General features: G+C 41.3%; 1 protein-coding gene across 1 annotated transcript in view; it reads right to left on the bottom strand.

The window, feature by feature from the left end:
• cacna1bb (calcium channel, voltage-dependent, N type, alpha 1B subunit, b) overlaps window positions 1-15,964 on the bottom strand; it is a 178,772-nt gene that overhangs the window by 44,104 nt on the left and 118,704 nt on the right. Inside the window, 7 exon segments of the mRNA XM_044173254.1 lie at window positions 3,302-3,322; window positions 6,140-6,151; window positions 7,596-7,702; window positions 8,279-8,338; window positions 9,097-9,226; window positions 10,512-10,641; window positions 13,874-14,079. Of these exon segments, the coding sequence (XP_044029189.1) occupies window positions 3,302-3,322; window positions 6,140-6,151; window positions 7,596-7,702; window positions 8,279-8,338; window positions 9,097-9,226; window positions 10,512-10,641; window positions 13,874-14,079 (666 nt within the window).

Consider the following 15,964-nt stretch of genomic DNA (forward strand, 5'->3'; position numbering starts at 1 on the left):
ATTTTCACCCTTCCTTCTGTCCATCCTTTCTTCATCCCGTCTCATAATCCACACACATTAAGATCACAACAGTGAAACTAAACTCTACTCTTCTTCAACAATCAGAACATTTTATTGCGGATACTTGTTTCATTTTTTAAAGCAGGACTTTACCTTGTGATGTATTTTTTTGCTTCTTTTAGTTAAGTTACAGATTTAAGCACTTTTTCCACAACTGCAATTGTTAGTGTGTAACCTCAACACCCCAACATATCGCAAATAACAGTCACACGAAGCTAACACGCTGTTTCTGTAGAAAAACATACAAAGATTTGATACTTTTTAGAGTAAATGCACAAAGAATCAGCCCCTCGTTGAGGAAGCCACTTCTTTGCAGGAACCACTGCTGTCAGTCATTGCAGACGCTGCAGGTTTTGTTAACTGGTCACAGAGTGGGAGGTGGGTGTGGGGGTTTAAAAACTAGCTGTTATGCTAATAACATACAGCTGAGCCATCATTCACTCAGAGATTGACATTGGCCAAGGGCAGCGGGAGAGGGTTTTTTAATTAATCAGTCACACGTACACACAATGTGGCTGTCACTCCCGATAAAAAGTGTTTCTCGTTTCTTCTTGACTTCCAAAAATTCAGGGAAGTAGAAAGCGAGTGTGTGTATATATCTATGTGTGCGCCTAGCAATAATTTCATGTGTGAAGGATGTGGAGAAGGGCACAAGCATGCTAGGGGAAAAAAATAAAAGTCCTGTTAGTGGCTCCTAAAGGGCCAGCATGAGGTAGAGTTAGAGACCAACCAATGTTTTCTAAAAACAACTCTCAGGAACATTTTCTTTAACAGGTATTGGAAGGTTGTGTCTTTTTTTTTTGGTCACCTTTCCAAAACCAAAAACACAAGAGCAAAAGTGTAAGGATGCATCAAACTGTGTGTTTATCTCCTCTAACATAAGCTGTAAACGTTAGCATGCTAACTACCTACAGTAGTATTATTTCCAAAGGCAAGGGGCATGTCATCATCTAACTATATCACTGTATTATGTGGGGTTACAGGTTATGTTTGACACACAAACAGTGTTGCTCCATTTTCATGACTCCTAAATCGATGATCAGCTGGAGAGGATGCTAACTCTTTGCCTTGGACATGCAGCTTAGCCTCATTATATCATGGATATGGCCATCATGTGCATATTCAAGACCCTTTTACAGGGTTCTTCCCTGGAAATATAAACTCCACCTATTTGTGCTATTCTATTTTTTATTTAACTGCTTCTGGTCATTTATTGGTTCTTTCTTAAACACTCAAACAAATTCCCCTATGATCGGCACCTAATTGGAAAGTCCTTTCCAGGAAAATAAGGTACATATCAGCTTCTTTCTAGGAAATAATTTGGAAACAAAGGGACCTGTAAAATAAAGCATTATGATACTATCAGTTGCCTATTAACACCTTCTCCAATCTCTCCCTCCCTGTGCCTCCTTTGCTTTTTATTTCGCCATATGACGCTCACACGGGGCCGGGTCAGTCTGTCAGTGCTGCAGAGACTCTGAATTAAAAAACACCTGGTTGGCCAGTGGAGGGACTCGTGGAAACCAATTGTTCAAGTTGTGGCTGTTTACCCATTACGGGGTGAAAAAACAATTCGAATAATGAAATATATCTATTTTTCATGTCATGTAAAAGCCTATAACGTGTGGTGAGGACGGAGCTCAAACAGGAGCGAAGCATGGTTCCATACATTTTAGGCTAAGGGGCCTTTTCCTTTCTCAGTGGAAAAGACTAACAAAATGGCATGCAGCTCTCATGCTTGGATGACTTGGTTACCCTGGCATGCAATCTGCAAAGTCAATGCCAGTCCTCGCTATTCAAGGATCTCAACACATTGAGACGGCAAGAACAGTCTCCCAATAGCTTTCAGAAGAGCCGTGGGCAAGGAAGATGTAATGTGTGTGTGTGTGTGTGTGTGTGTGTGTGTGGGTATAAGGTCGTGAGTTCACATCAATGAAGCGCAGATCAGCCCTGATTGCTTAACGTGCTCAGCAGCTAGGCATGTGAGGTCATCTTCAGTCATCATGACTCTGGTCCTCTCAGCTGCCCGCTCCTGAAAGCAGGGAGCATTTCCTGTTTAGGAACGCAATATCTGATGTCCAATCAGAAGCACTTTACTGCCTCAGCAAAACAGGATGCACCAGGCTACTTTTATCCAGCAGTTCCACGTTTTACAGAGGATTCAGTTACACTTTTGAATAATATATGTCCAAATATATTCTGGTTCAATGGTAACAAACTGTTAAGGCTCATTATTTTAATTTTTCTGGTACTTTGAGTTTATTTTGATTATTAAAACAATCTAAAATCTGGGTTAAAATACGTTTTTAAAAAATATTATTTGCACCACAGACACTCAACAGTTTTGGATCTGGTGCATATTCAGCAGCTCATTTGCATTTTTCTCTATTTTCCTCTTTACTTTCTATTACACAGAGTATTTTCTGAGCTGTCAGCGTTGCAAGAGGACCTTGTTTACTGTAAAGTCTGGCGATCAGCATTTTCTTCCAGCTTTAGAGAAAATATACAATTACTATAAGAGAATTTAAAAAAAATATCATCTTTTGGATGTGTGTAGACATAAAATCAGGGTGAAAAGTGGTTTAAATGGTCATCCCCTTCTTAAGAAAAATCTAAAAATCGGCAAGTAAGTTCTTTATGGGAAAAAAACATACACTGACTGCACATGCTGTAAGGAACACCTGCTTTTCAATGAGAAAGCCGCTTGAGGTGAATTCAGGTGAGAAGCTATAATCCGTTATCGATTTCCCTTTAAGTCCACTGCATAAAGAAGGAGAGACGTAGGTGAAGGGCAGGGAGGTGAATCAAGCTGCAGGCTATAATCTCTTAGTGATTTGAACAATTAAACCCACTTAAGTCAAGATTAAAGGAGATTTACATGAAGGTGAAACGACCGATAAGGACTTTTTAGCTTTGATACAAATGATACCTGAGTTTGTAAGTGGAAAGACTCATACTAGTGCGCGTCAGCAGCAGCTGTTGGCCTTCTGAAAGCTATGAGGTGAAGTTCCCAATATTGTCTTTTTGCCTGGATGTCCCAATATTGGGACAGGAGGTTACTTTTCTAAAAGGGATGAGAGGAAGGAGGGAGGGAAATCATGGTCATATCCCAAGCACCTTGGGATGGAGGGTGACAAAGTTTATTTGGAAAGGTTGACGAGACGAGCGTTCTGTGTTTCACATGTGGGGAAAAAGGGACAAGGGAGTCAATAAGCAAAAGGTAGATAGGGACAGTTCCCACCTGGCCACACTTTGTTGCGATCTGATGAGAAAAAGCAATGATAAGCATACACACAGACAATACACAAACACCACCCCACATAAATAGAGCAAACAAGCATATAAAGAAAGGCAGAGCAAAATAAACATTTGAAGCTGATATCACACAGGAATGAAGATACAGTGACATTATTCGGCCTTTCAAACTTACGACATCAAAGTATACAAAAAGAAAACAAAGACAAGAGACAAATAGAAGCACTTAAAGTAATTACCCTGTGAAAGAGCAAAGCAACAGACAAGTCTGATAAAATATTAGACCGGTTATGTGTACCGAACATGAATAAATCACATTCATAGCGAGAGGATGATCATGACGCCATGGACAGTTTGAGAGAAGCAAAGACGAGAGGACGCTGTTGATGAGAACAATCTACTGTATGACTACGTTCACACTGCAGCCGAGAGAATCAAATCAGATGTTATCCCTCATATGTGACCAGATCTGCAAGACAGTAGGAATAGAAGAAAAAAAAATCCATTTTAAACTTTTCCAATTTGGCCACTTTCACACAGTATGTTGCCCTTCTGTTACATACTGCGTTAGAGTCCGGAAGTCCTGACGTCACTTCCGGGCTAGCTGCTGTCTTACTAGCTTCTGTAACTCAATACAATCTAAATGAGGGTTTATTTCATCTACACTGGTTTCAGACCTCTGAATCGCCACATTTCAGATTTTTTCAGCTATTCAAATAGGTCTGGTGTGGAGGTCTTCGTGGGTCCACTGGTTCTGAGGAACCGAGACTCGACAGAGTCAGACTGAGTCCAAATTGTACTAAGTCTAATGGGGCCAGGTAGGGTCTTGTTATATATGTGTCTCAGGTCTGTTTGTCAATATCTCTAATACCCGAATTGATCTGAATGGATGGTATGTCATAGGTGGCTCTTTATTTATCCCCGAGGGGAAAATACGGTCTCGCAACAGCAGAGACATGTAGGGAATAGAAAATGAATAATAAATCACGAATAGATATGGAATACATCACTGCGGGAGAAAATATTCTAGGAAATCAGTAGCCTTTGTAAAATGCATGTTATTGAATTATTTTTCGGAATTTGATTCAGAGATATTAAATTGGTTGGATAATTATGACCTTCTGTCTATCTATCACCCAGTTGGCTACAGAATGTTTTATTGTTGGTGCAGGAGGTGAAAACAGAACTTTCAATCATTTCTATTGTAAATAGGAGTCGGAAGCATATTAATTAATTATTTTTGGAATTTGTTTCTATGACTTTACAGTCGTTCGACATTATTATTATTTTACACCATTATTAAATATTAATTTATGTACGTCAGGTCTGGGTAGGTTTACCACAGGTCCGTTTCAGATCAGGTCCAACATTTTGGACACATGAAGACCTCTAGTCTTCACCTAACGTTTTAGGCGGGATTAAGAATGGGGACAGTGCCAGAAAAATAGCAACAGGTGTGCATGAGATCGACGCAGGTACAAAGATGGTTGTAAGGTGATTTACAGAAACTCTTAAATCTGCAGATTTCTTCAATCAACATGAAAAACATTAACTGTTCCTTGCAACCACAACTTTCATGTGACATCCAACAGCTTGGCCAAATGATGTCAGTCCTTTTATTTGGTGGTTAAACTGAGAGTGAACACACCTGCAAATATGGCGGGTCAGAGTTGAAGCAGGAAATCGGTCTCTAAACTGTGATGGATGTTTACAACGGTTTACAGTAGGCTAATAATTTTACAGTTCGTCGGTCTTGTTTTCTCTTAAACTTGTCTGAGCGCCTTTTTAGTGATGTCCCCGCTTTCCCAGATCGACAGCAGCTAACTTGGTGAGTATATTATTATAACAAGCCAAAACTATGAAAATAAGATCCAAGTTGTAAAAAAAAAAAAAAAAAAAGCTGACTTATCCTGTAAGCCTTGCAATGTGAATGTAGCCTGTTACACGCTTACATGCCATGAATGTGAGTTGATGAGGGAGATGATAGGAGGGACAAAATGCTGGACAGGAAGTGAATTTGGGAGTGGGGGATGAAGGGAAAATGGTTTGATCTGATAACCCCTGGGTGAGTGAATCTCACTCTTCTGGCTATATCCGGACAGGGGCACAGCATACTGGGCTAAGCCTGCAGGACAGGATGATGCTAGTACACTCTCAAAGTATGCGATTTGTGTTTTTAAATGAAGAGTGCATTAGCAGTTAGAAAGATACTGACAGAATGCTGAAAGCTACATCATCCTGCATCTTTATTATACTAAGTCTTTGTCTAAAATTGAAAAATGCTTTATACTTACCATTCACTCTGTTTAATAGTTTTCAATTAGCATCTTTTTTTTGTGTGTGCTTATTATGGACAGCAGCACTCATCCTTTGTGTTCATGAATATCTGGAATACCTTTTCACTCTTATGAAAGCTTGAACCTTTCAAACTGTTGTCTCTGACAATACAGTATGTTTTTTATTCACAGTGCTGCCACACTATGCATTATGTATATTGTTCCTATTAACACACATAAAATATATCTGATAAATGGAGAACAGGTAATTGCACTTATGTAACCCAAATACAGATGTAACACAAACACAGTTACATAACACAAACAGAGTAAATGCCAGTATCTTTGATCGTGACTGTGGCGGCGATGATAAGAATAGCAAATATGACATTTGTTCATAACATTTAGCTGAGAGAGGAAGGATGCTGCAGACACATCTATAAACTCTGCAAATGACACTGGCTAAGATGGACAGGAAGGAAAGCAGAAGACAGAAACAGGAAGACAAGCACATGGATATATACGCAGGCAGAGAGAGCAGGCATTACCCCATAAGGCTCCTGAAAGAATCCAAGCCAGAAAAACAAAGAAGGAAGGAAAAAAGTGAAAGAGAGAAGACAGAGACAGATAAAACACAGAGAGACGCATCAATCTACAGCTGGCGAAAGAGAAGAAATCAGAGACAGCAGTACAAAGAAAAATACACAGGTGACAAACTGTGGACAAACTTTCAGGACAGAGTCAATATGTGAAATAGTGGCGGATGCAAAATAACTGACAGCGCTGGTTGAAACTGAATATGTAATCACTACTCCAGAGACCCAGAATAAATTAACATTTATTTCCGATTGGCTGGAAGGTGTCTGTTAAAATCATATAACAGGACACTTCAAACACAGATCTGGTCAGTTTAATTTCTATATCAGTGTGCGAGGTATAATGAACTGCAGGTAACCGCGGCGACACTACTACCTCTTTTGCTACTAGTTAACTCTCACTGGACCAGTACTCACCCAGAGGGAGTACCGGCATGTTAGATTTCTGTCCAGCTGTGTATTTATTACTTACTCATTGCCACTTTATAATGAATGTAGGTACTCAAGATGTAATTATTGTAAGTGTCGGGAAAAATAGGCCCGTTTTCCTGCTCAAAATAGTTATGAGAGGAGGCACAAAGGTGCAGCTGTGTGAGGTACACCATGTGGCGGAGTTTAGACAGATGGCTGCTGGAGCTTTTCATTCTGAATGTGGTAAGTGGGCATAGTAAAGCATGATAATGCCCCCCAATGTGTCCCAACATAAAAAAATAATGAACCTGGCAGAGAAAATTCAGCCTGATGTTGTTCGTTATTTTCAAATATCAAGACATACAATACAAAGACAGTAGATCTAGCACAATCACAGCTGCTAACTAAAAGACTTGGATATGTCAGTCCTTGACTGTGACAGGAGTTGGGATTTAAAACAACAAAAAAAACATGCCAGGAAAAATTTAATTTGTTAAACTACTGTTAAACTAGAGTCATACCACAATATTTCCACAGTGAATTGAGCTGCAGGAGTTGCAATTACATGGCAGCTTAGAGACTAGCACAATCTCTTTTGCTGTACTCCTTTTGTCCCCTCTTGAACCTTAAACCTATCAGCCAAAGTGTGCATGGCCCATTAGCCGACTAGCAAGGCGGGGCCGTGAAGCCTTTATGTAACAATGAAAGATGAGTTTGACATAGTCATGTCGGCAAAATAACCCCAGGCAGCACAAAAGCCTAAGAGTTCATGAGGAATAATTGGATGAACACATTGGAGTTGTTTGTTAGAGCAAAACACAGGAGCAGAGGCACATAGCCCCAGTTTGTTAGAACGCTGCCTGCTCCAGGGATGGACACTGGAGAGTCAGATAAAAATACTGCAGTACAAGACAACCATTGTTTCACCATGTTGTGGTACGGTTGTATCCATCCTTGAATTACATTATATTAAGGAATAAAGGAAAAGTTGACTTACGAGCAGGCAAAGGCCACCAGTGCTCCGCTGACCACAATGAAGTCCAGAATGTTCCACAGGTCACGAAAATAAGAGCCAGGGTGGAGGAGCAGTCCCAAGTCAATCATCTCGAGTCACAGAATAAATAGTAACAGAATAATTTACAAAAATCATACAAACTGACACAGACACTGTCTTTGTTTTAAAGCCTCTTCTAGAAATTATTCTGACCTCCTTAGCTCATAAAAGTCTTTAAAAGCCCTCGGGATTAAATATTTAGTACTTTTCCTTTTCAGTGACGCAGAGCATTCATTATCTTTATCACCGAGAAATGTAAAACCACAAACCCAATCAGCAATGCCAGTGGTATGACAATGCTGTCCGCTGTGTGCTAGCATTCCCAGTAAAACACAGATTTGATGAATTGCAGATCAAAAGACAGCTAATAAAACCAAGCTAAATTTGGTTGAAAACGACTATATCTCAATATGAAGCAAGTCCTAATTAGATGAAAAGATCATTGAAATATTGTTGAAACCATGGTTATAGCTAACCTAAACAAATAAAAAAGTTTCAATTCTCAAACACATTTAGGCCAACCTAGAATCCTAGATAATTTTTGACCTGCAAATGACCAAAACCTTGCATAGCTGGTTGTTCAGAGCTCAAATCAAAGTGAACCTCCAGTTTGACAGCCTTCTCACCTTAATCACCATCTCAAAAGTGAAGACCCCAGTAAAGACATAATCCAGATACTTGAGAACCTGCAAAAACAGAGTGTAAGAAATATCCTGTGAGATGACTCGTCAACTGATCCAGTGACAGATGTTTGCAGTTTAAGACACTTTGGAAGTGTGTGTGTGTGTGTGCGAATGGATCAGATATGCACAACATGGTCCTCTGCCCTGTCAGAGGTCTCAAGCTCTGTCAGCTTTGCACTCCCCTGCACTAACTCACATTGCCTGAACACCCACACAAGAATAAACAACACGCAAACTGACACGCACAACATCACCTCAGATTGCTTCTGTGCCCCTGACTAGAATACGAATTAGTTGTGCTCGTCTGTCAAAATGCAAAAACTCAAGTCACGTGTCTGTATGCTTGTATTACCTCCTCATTCCCAACATGGGCTAAGGTGCCATGCAAGGATATAAACAGTACAGAAATATTTTGCCAAACTGGATATGTGCCTCTTTTGGTGTTTTATTATAAAAATATCAAGTCAGAAAGACAGCATTTGACTCCAAATTACTCAAAAAAGCTGTTTTTGTGCTTCCTACCGTTTGTTCGTCAATATGGGCAAACTGTCGAGCCCTGTTAGGAAGGACCTCATCAGTCACAATGAATCAGCCAGTCAGCCCAAACGAGACATGTTTGTGCATGAATACTCGTGCGCTTGTGTGAGCATGCACATTTTCATGTAAATACCGGCCTGTGTGACTATGCGTCTGACAACCAGTGTGTTTGTTGTGTACTTCCAGATGTTTATTTATGAAGTCTAGATGTCAGTCTGACTCACGTTGTTGTGCGGTGCGTTGGCTTGCACTGGGTCTTCGGCTGCCAGAGCGATGCTGCTCATGGTAATCACCATCAGGATGCACATTTCAAAGTAGCGTAGGTTGACCACGTAATGACACAGCCGCCGCACCCTGCAAGACCACACACATATTAACACACACGTACACAAATGTAAAAGTACACACAGAGTAGAGAGTATAGAGTAGTGACAGCTCACTAGGTGACGTCCTCCCATAACAGGCCGAGGACAACATGCATATCCGTCAAAATACTGCACAAATGTGGACATGTCTCAGCCTCAGGGTACCACATGACTCAGGGTCATCTGGGTTCGCAATGTCTTTTAATGGAATTAATATGTAACAACCTTGAAAGAGCTGCCTCTGCATTAAAAAGTTATTATATGCTGTCTGTTTCTATAAGACACTCAATAAGCTAACTAACAAATAACAGTACTTTTTCTGCAATTTCAGGAGTTAATAATTGGACATCATTAAAGGTAGGAACTGTATCACAGGTCTTTTAAAAGGTCACTGCTTGTATGTGTGATTTAATTCTTTCAGTCGCGACCAAGAGTTCATGATGATATGTGTGTTTGGAACGTAGATCAACTGGTAAATCAAGAGCTTCATCTTCAGCCTCAGCTCCCTCTTCACCACGACAGTCTGGTACAACGCCTGCATCACTGCGCATCTGCACTTTAGCTCACTCATAAAAAACATCCTGAGATACTCGTTCCCTCGGGACACCAAACCATCATTTCTCAGCAGAGTACCATGGCCTCAGATTTGAGGTGCTGGCACTCTTCCCAACTGCTTTACACTCAGCTACAAATCACCCCAGTGTGCGCTGGATTTCACGGTCTAATGAAGCCAACAGAAGCAGAGGAGAGAGGACAGACACAGCAGACATAGCTTTCACTCCAGTTATACAAGGTAAGGATGGCAGTTCTTCTGAGATGGAGGGTTTGATCACGGCAGGCAGGAGTTCGAGACCTTGTTGACTACCAGATGTTCTGGCAGCTTTCCCTGTCTCCTGATCCAACTCACCACCAAGTGGGGACAGCTCAACTTCTCTACTCCCTCTTGCCTGTAGTGCTATTTATCCATCTAGATTGTTTTGGTGTGAGTTGCCGAGTTTTGGAGATATCGGCCGTAGAGATGTCTGCATTTTTTGAATATAATGGAACTACATGGCTCTCGGCTTGTGGTGCTCAAAGCGCCAAAAAAATACATTTGAAAAAAAAATTCTGTCCAGAAACCATGACCTGGTGAGGAAAAATATGTATTTTTGATTTTGGAGTGAACTGTCCCTTTAATTAAGTAATGAATGGGGATGCAGAAATAAGCAGTACAAGTACAAGTAGTTTAATATAGAAAATATATAGCTCTCAGTCACCTCCCAGTTATGACTTACGGGTTTGTTTGCCCGAAGACGAACATGGAGCTGTAGGGAAGGATCTGCCGAGGCCCATTAGCCTCCTCCTCCTCCTCCAGATCTTTCTTCTCATCACTGAGTCGGAAGTTGTCGCAGTCAATGTTGTTCACTGGTGTGGAAAAATAAATACATTCGTTTAGCTCAAAGAAGCAGAAACATTAGAGATTTTTTCTGTGAATTTTAAATGCAGGCTACTGGTCTATGTAGTTGTTATATGATAGCATTTACTTTCTGCATTCATAATAACGTATAATAAACAACTTGACAAATTAGACATTTCTCATAAAAATCTTTGTTGATCATAAAAAGAAATTTGCAAAAACAAACACACACACTTGAGTAAAAATTACGTCCGTTACATAGTCACCATAAACAGATATAGTATTCCTGAACTAGAAGCATTTGGTAATGTAACTAGTTAAATCTTTTTCTTCAGATTACAAAAATAGCAACCAGAGTTACCAGAGAAAAGTGGCAAAGAAATCCAAATGCAATTGAAGTATTATAATAGAATACACTGCTTGTGGCATTATTAGTTAGTTGATTATTAGCCATGCTTGGCAAGATGGCGGAGCGGATGGCAGCCTCGGTACTGCGCTCTCTGGCTCTCTTTCACCAGCCCCTTTTACACAGCCCGTTATTCCGCCTCCCCCGTTCTGTACAAAACGTACAAACACGGAATGTGGGGCAATTGTTGTTCCACCTTTGAGACGGCAGTGGAGGTAGAATCGATGTCTGTGTAAAAAGGGTGAGCAGGCAGGACGGGACACACACGTGTGTGTAGTGAGTGTGTGGTGACGGTGAATACAAGCGGTGCAGAGGAAAAGGTGAGTCAATCTGGCGGTAAATGTACAGTGAGAGAATAAAGGCTGTAGCTTCTCAAGACCAAAGTAAAGCTCCCGTGTGTTGTTTCTTATCTGCTATTCATAGCGTCACTATGACGATCAGCTCTGCCTATGTTGAGGGGGTATTTTCTGGAACACTAGTGTTGTGTCGAAGACTGTTCCCCCGTCGATATGTTTCCCCAACCTAATCCCTAACCCCAACCATGGGGGGGCACTACTGGAAACACTATTCTAATGGTAGGAGAATACTATCTGATGGGGAACCGACTTCGACACAACACCGGCATGCTATCTAAAATTACACACTGGGGCAACATTATGCTGGCCTTGTTTGGTAAAAGTGTAAAAAAGACAGAAGATCGGGAAGGCACTAGGACTAGACGGCATGTCACCCTCCTGCCTGAAAGTCTGTGCTGACCAGCTGGCCCCCATCTTTACGCAGATCTTCAATAGATCACTGGAGATGAGTTCCCTCCTGCTTCAAACGCTCCACAATTGTCCTGCTCCCCGTAATAACTACAGGCCCATCGCCCTGACGTCTGTAGTCATAAAGTCCTTAGAAAGACTGGTGTTGACCCGCCTGGAGGACATCACAGACCCCCCAGTTGCTGGACCCCTGCAGTTTGCCTAAAGAGCAAACAGGTCAGTGGATGATGCAGTCAACATGAGACTGCACTACATCCTGCAATAGCTCCACTCTCCAGAAACATATGCAAGGATCCTGTTCGTGGACTTCAACACCATCATCCAAGACATCCTTCATACCAAACCCACCCAGCTCACTGTCCCAGCCCCCACCTGTCAGTGGATCATAAACTTCCTGACAGACCGGAGGCAGCAGGTGAGGCTGGGGAACATCACAATCAGCACTGGCGCCCCCCAGGGGTGTGTGCTCTCCCCACTGCTCTTCTCCCTCTACACAAAGGAGACTCATCTGTTAAACTCCTGAAGTTTGCAGATGACACAATGGCCATCTGCCTCATCCAGGACGGTGACGAGTCTACATACAGACGTGAGGTTAAACAGCTGGCCCTCTGGTGCGGTCAGAACAACCTGGAGTTTAACACACTCAAAACTGTGGAGATGACAGTGGACTTCAGGAGAAGCCCTACAACACTGCCCCCCATCACCATACTCAACAACACAGTGTCTGCTGTAGAAACCTTGAGGTTTCTGGGATCCACAATCTCCTAGGATCTACAGTGGGCATCCAACATAGTCTCCATCATCAAGAAGGCCCAGCAGAGAATGTACTTCCTGCACCAGCTCAGGAAGTTCAACCTGCCTAAGGAGCTGCTGATCTAATTTTACACCGCTATTATTCAGTCTGTTCTCTGCACATCCATCACTGTCTGGTTTGGATCTGCCACCAAACAGGACAGGAAGAGACGGCAGCGGACAGTCAGGACTGCAGAAAGAATGATCGGTGCCGACCTGCCCTCCATTCAGAGTCAGGAAACGTGCAGGAAACATCACTGCAGATCCACCACACCCTGGCCACAACCTGTTCCAACTTCTCCCCTCTGGTAGGCGCTACAGAGCACTGTACGCCAAAACGACCAGACACAAGAACAGTTTCTACCCACAGGCCATCACTCTGATGAACAGTTAACACCAGTCACATAGTGTCAGGAACAATCCCTGTGCAATAACCCTGTGACACAAACATCCACTGTACCTGTAAATGATATATTCTCATTGTTTAAATACACAGTTTTTTAACAAATCTATGCACGCTATACATACTGTCATATCCAACTACCTCATGTATATAAAGCAACCTGTTATATTAATCATATTTATTTCAGCATCCATTGCACTCTGCACCATTGCACTATTCTCTTACTGTCTACAAATGTTATTGTTGTTGTTTTATATATATATATATAAAAACAATTTAATGTTTATTTTTACCTTGTCGAGCATGTTGTCCTTGTTTTAAGCTGTACGTACCGGTATGTCTATTTCTGTGTATGTACATTGAGAACAACGAAAACCCGGAGTCAAATTCCTTTTATGTGTACACACATACCTGGCCAATAAAGCTGATTCTGATTCTGATTGTGATGCTAGCAGCATGCCTCTAAGGATGGCAAAGTCTGCATTTAACTCAAAGCATTGCTGTGCCTAAGTACAGCCTCACAGAGCCGCTAGCACGGCTGTATACTCTCTCTGTATACATTGTATTGTTGAACAGTGCTTATTCAGTTTTTTTTTGTTCTTATTTTGATACATTTGGATATCATTCCTATTGTATATGATATATGAATGATTTTACTCATCAATTTCTTTGATGAGATCTGGGGCTGTGGTGATATTCTTAATTAGCTTTAATTACCCCGAATGACTCTGCTGTAAAGTGATGACTAGTGGAAATATCATAAGAAGATGTTTTAATCTTAGAACCGATACAAATAATGGCCAAAACTTAAAAAATAAAACTTCAACCTTCCCAATCCTTTACCACTTGATGTGACAATGACGTGCTGTACTCACTGGGTATGATGGTAGTTTCTCCAGGCGGAGCAGTGATAGTGACAGGGATGTGGATGGCGTTGCTGTTGAGGCCAGCCTGGCTGGCTCGGGTGGAGTTCTTCTGGTTGTCAGCATCCTCTTGCTTTTCTCCAAGACTCAGGCTACTCCGCATTGGCTGCAGAGGACTGGAGGCGAGGCCGTCCTCCTCGGCATCTGGCTGCCTCTCCCTGGGGAAAGAGATGTGTATCTTATCACAGGCATCATTAAACTCTGCTTTCAGGGTGCTTCAAGCCATTTCTACCAAATGAGATCCATATGAGAAAGTTTCTCTTTCCTCCTGGGAAACAGACCACAACTTATGTGGCAACAAACTATAAATAGTCTCTACTGCTATCCAAATACACAGTTATGTGGTGTTTATTAATAACTGCAAACTGATGCAAATAGTCTATTATTCTTACTATGTCTTACATAGTGTCTTAGAATATGAAATTTAAGTCTAAAAAATCCACCAGAGAATTAATTAAGCGCAGTCAGATACATAACAGGCCAATCAGAGATTTGTAGCGAGTGTTTAGATGATGTTATGACATGCCGCTGTTACGCCTGTACCTTATCAACAAATATTTATACCTATAAGCACTAGCGGGTAAAATTGACCCCGATAGAGAATGCAGTCATTTTCGTCCTATTAATTTTGCGTGTTTAGATAAACATTCTATGGGTGCCTTTTGTCTACTACCGTGCGTGATAGAGCTGTGTCAAGTCATAGGCTAACCTTCAATTTGGATAAGAGAAAGAGAGTTATGAATGCAAAACAGGCATTAGACTTTCTCTATGCATTGAGTGAAGGAGAGGTGTCATTATTATCGTGTAAGCCTATAAAAACACTGCAATAGTCAATCTTTTTTTTCTAAATTATCTGCTGCATTTAAATTCAGACTGTGTTTAGAATATAACTACAACAGCGCGGAGTGGATGGCATCAAAAGAGCCACCACCCATGGACGTGCCCTTCACAGGTGCAGAAGAGTGCAGGAGAAAAATGGCCTGTATGGTGAAGGCGGAATGCAAACACAGTAAAACATTCTGCAAATGCCCGAAATGCTGGGATGCTGTTTGTGGGAAGTGTACACCCAAGGTGCTGAATGTCTGCGCAAAGTGTGTTTGAGCAAGGCCTAGAGAAATAATCACAAAATCAATGTATTCTAATAGTGGGTAAATTTTACCTATTGGCGGTTTTAGGTATACAGCGACTCCTGGCGGTTCTAGTTCTAAACCTGCAATGTTTTTTTTTGCCACTTGGGGGCAGCGTAAACAAGTTGTAATTACACATCCAGCAGCAACATTATCACTCATTTGGAATCATGTTTCTGCACACCTGTATTCACTCTCCTTTAGCTCTGTCTTTTTTCTCTACCAACTCCTGAGGGAAACATCTGACTCTTTAGATGCTAAATGATCCACTATGTTCACCAGCTAATCGCTAACTTTGTCTGTCTGTTGTTTGATGCTGGAGAGGTAGTGTGCAGCAGGTTTTTTGAGCTTTTTCACTGAAAACAGCTGCCTGCTGCGGAGGGAAACAGTGATATGAGAGCAGTGAGAGTGAACCAAAACAGTAACCGGATAGCTAAACAATGAACTGACACTTGCTACAAATCTCCGTAAGGCAGAAAGGGATAAACGTGATAATTCTCTGTAGGTTCATCACTACGAGCAACTCCTTTCACATTGTCGCATTGTTTTCACATTGCCATTTGATACATTGTTATTATAAAAATATTGATTATAGCCACTTTCAAGAGAGAGCTGTCAAGTATATCCATAGCCTTGACGTAGGCTTGATGAGCTGACATTGAAATGCAACATAATAGCATTGCCACAGTCGCCCCAGCAGTGTGGCAAAGTTTCAAGACAAATAAAATTTCTTTCATTAATAATAAGCTAATTTAAACATAGGTTTGTATTTTTCTGTATGAAAAACCTGTATTTATATAACCTTTCAGACCTGTATGATTTAGGCACAGTGCACATTCTGATATAGAATTTGGTTGCCGAAGGTACAGTATGTTACGTATTAAGTATGCCTGTAAATTCACATTCATAACTGTGC

Source organism: Siniperca chuatsi, linkage group LG18 (assembly GCF_020085105.1).
Source record: "Siniperca chuatsi isolate FFG_IHB_CAS linkage group LG18, ASM2008510v1, whole genome shotgun sequence".
NCBI classification, from domain to species: Eukaryota; Metazoa; Chordata; class Actinopteri; order Centrarchiformes; family Sinipercidae; genus Siniperca; species Siniperca chuatsi.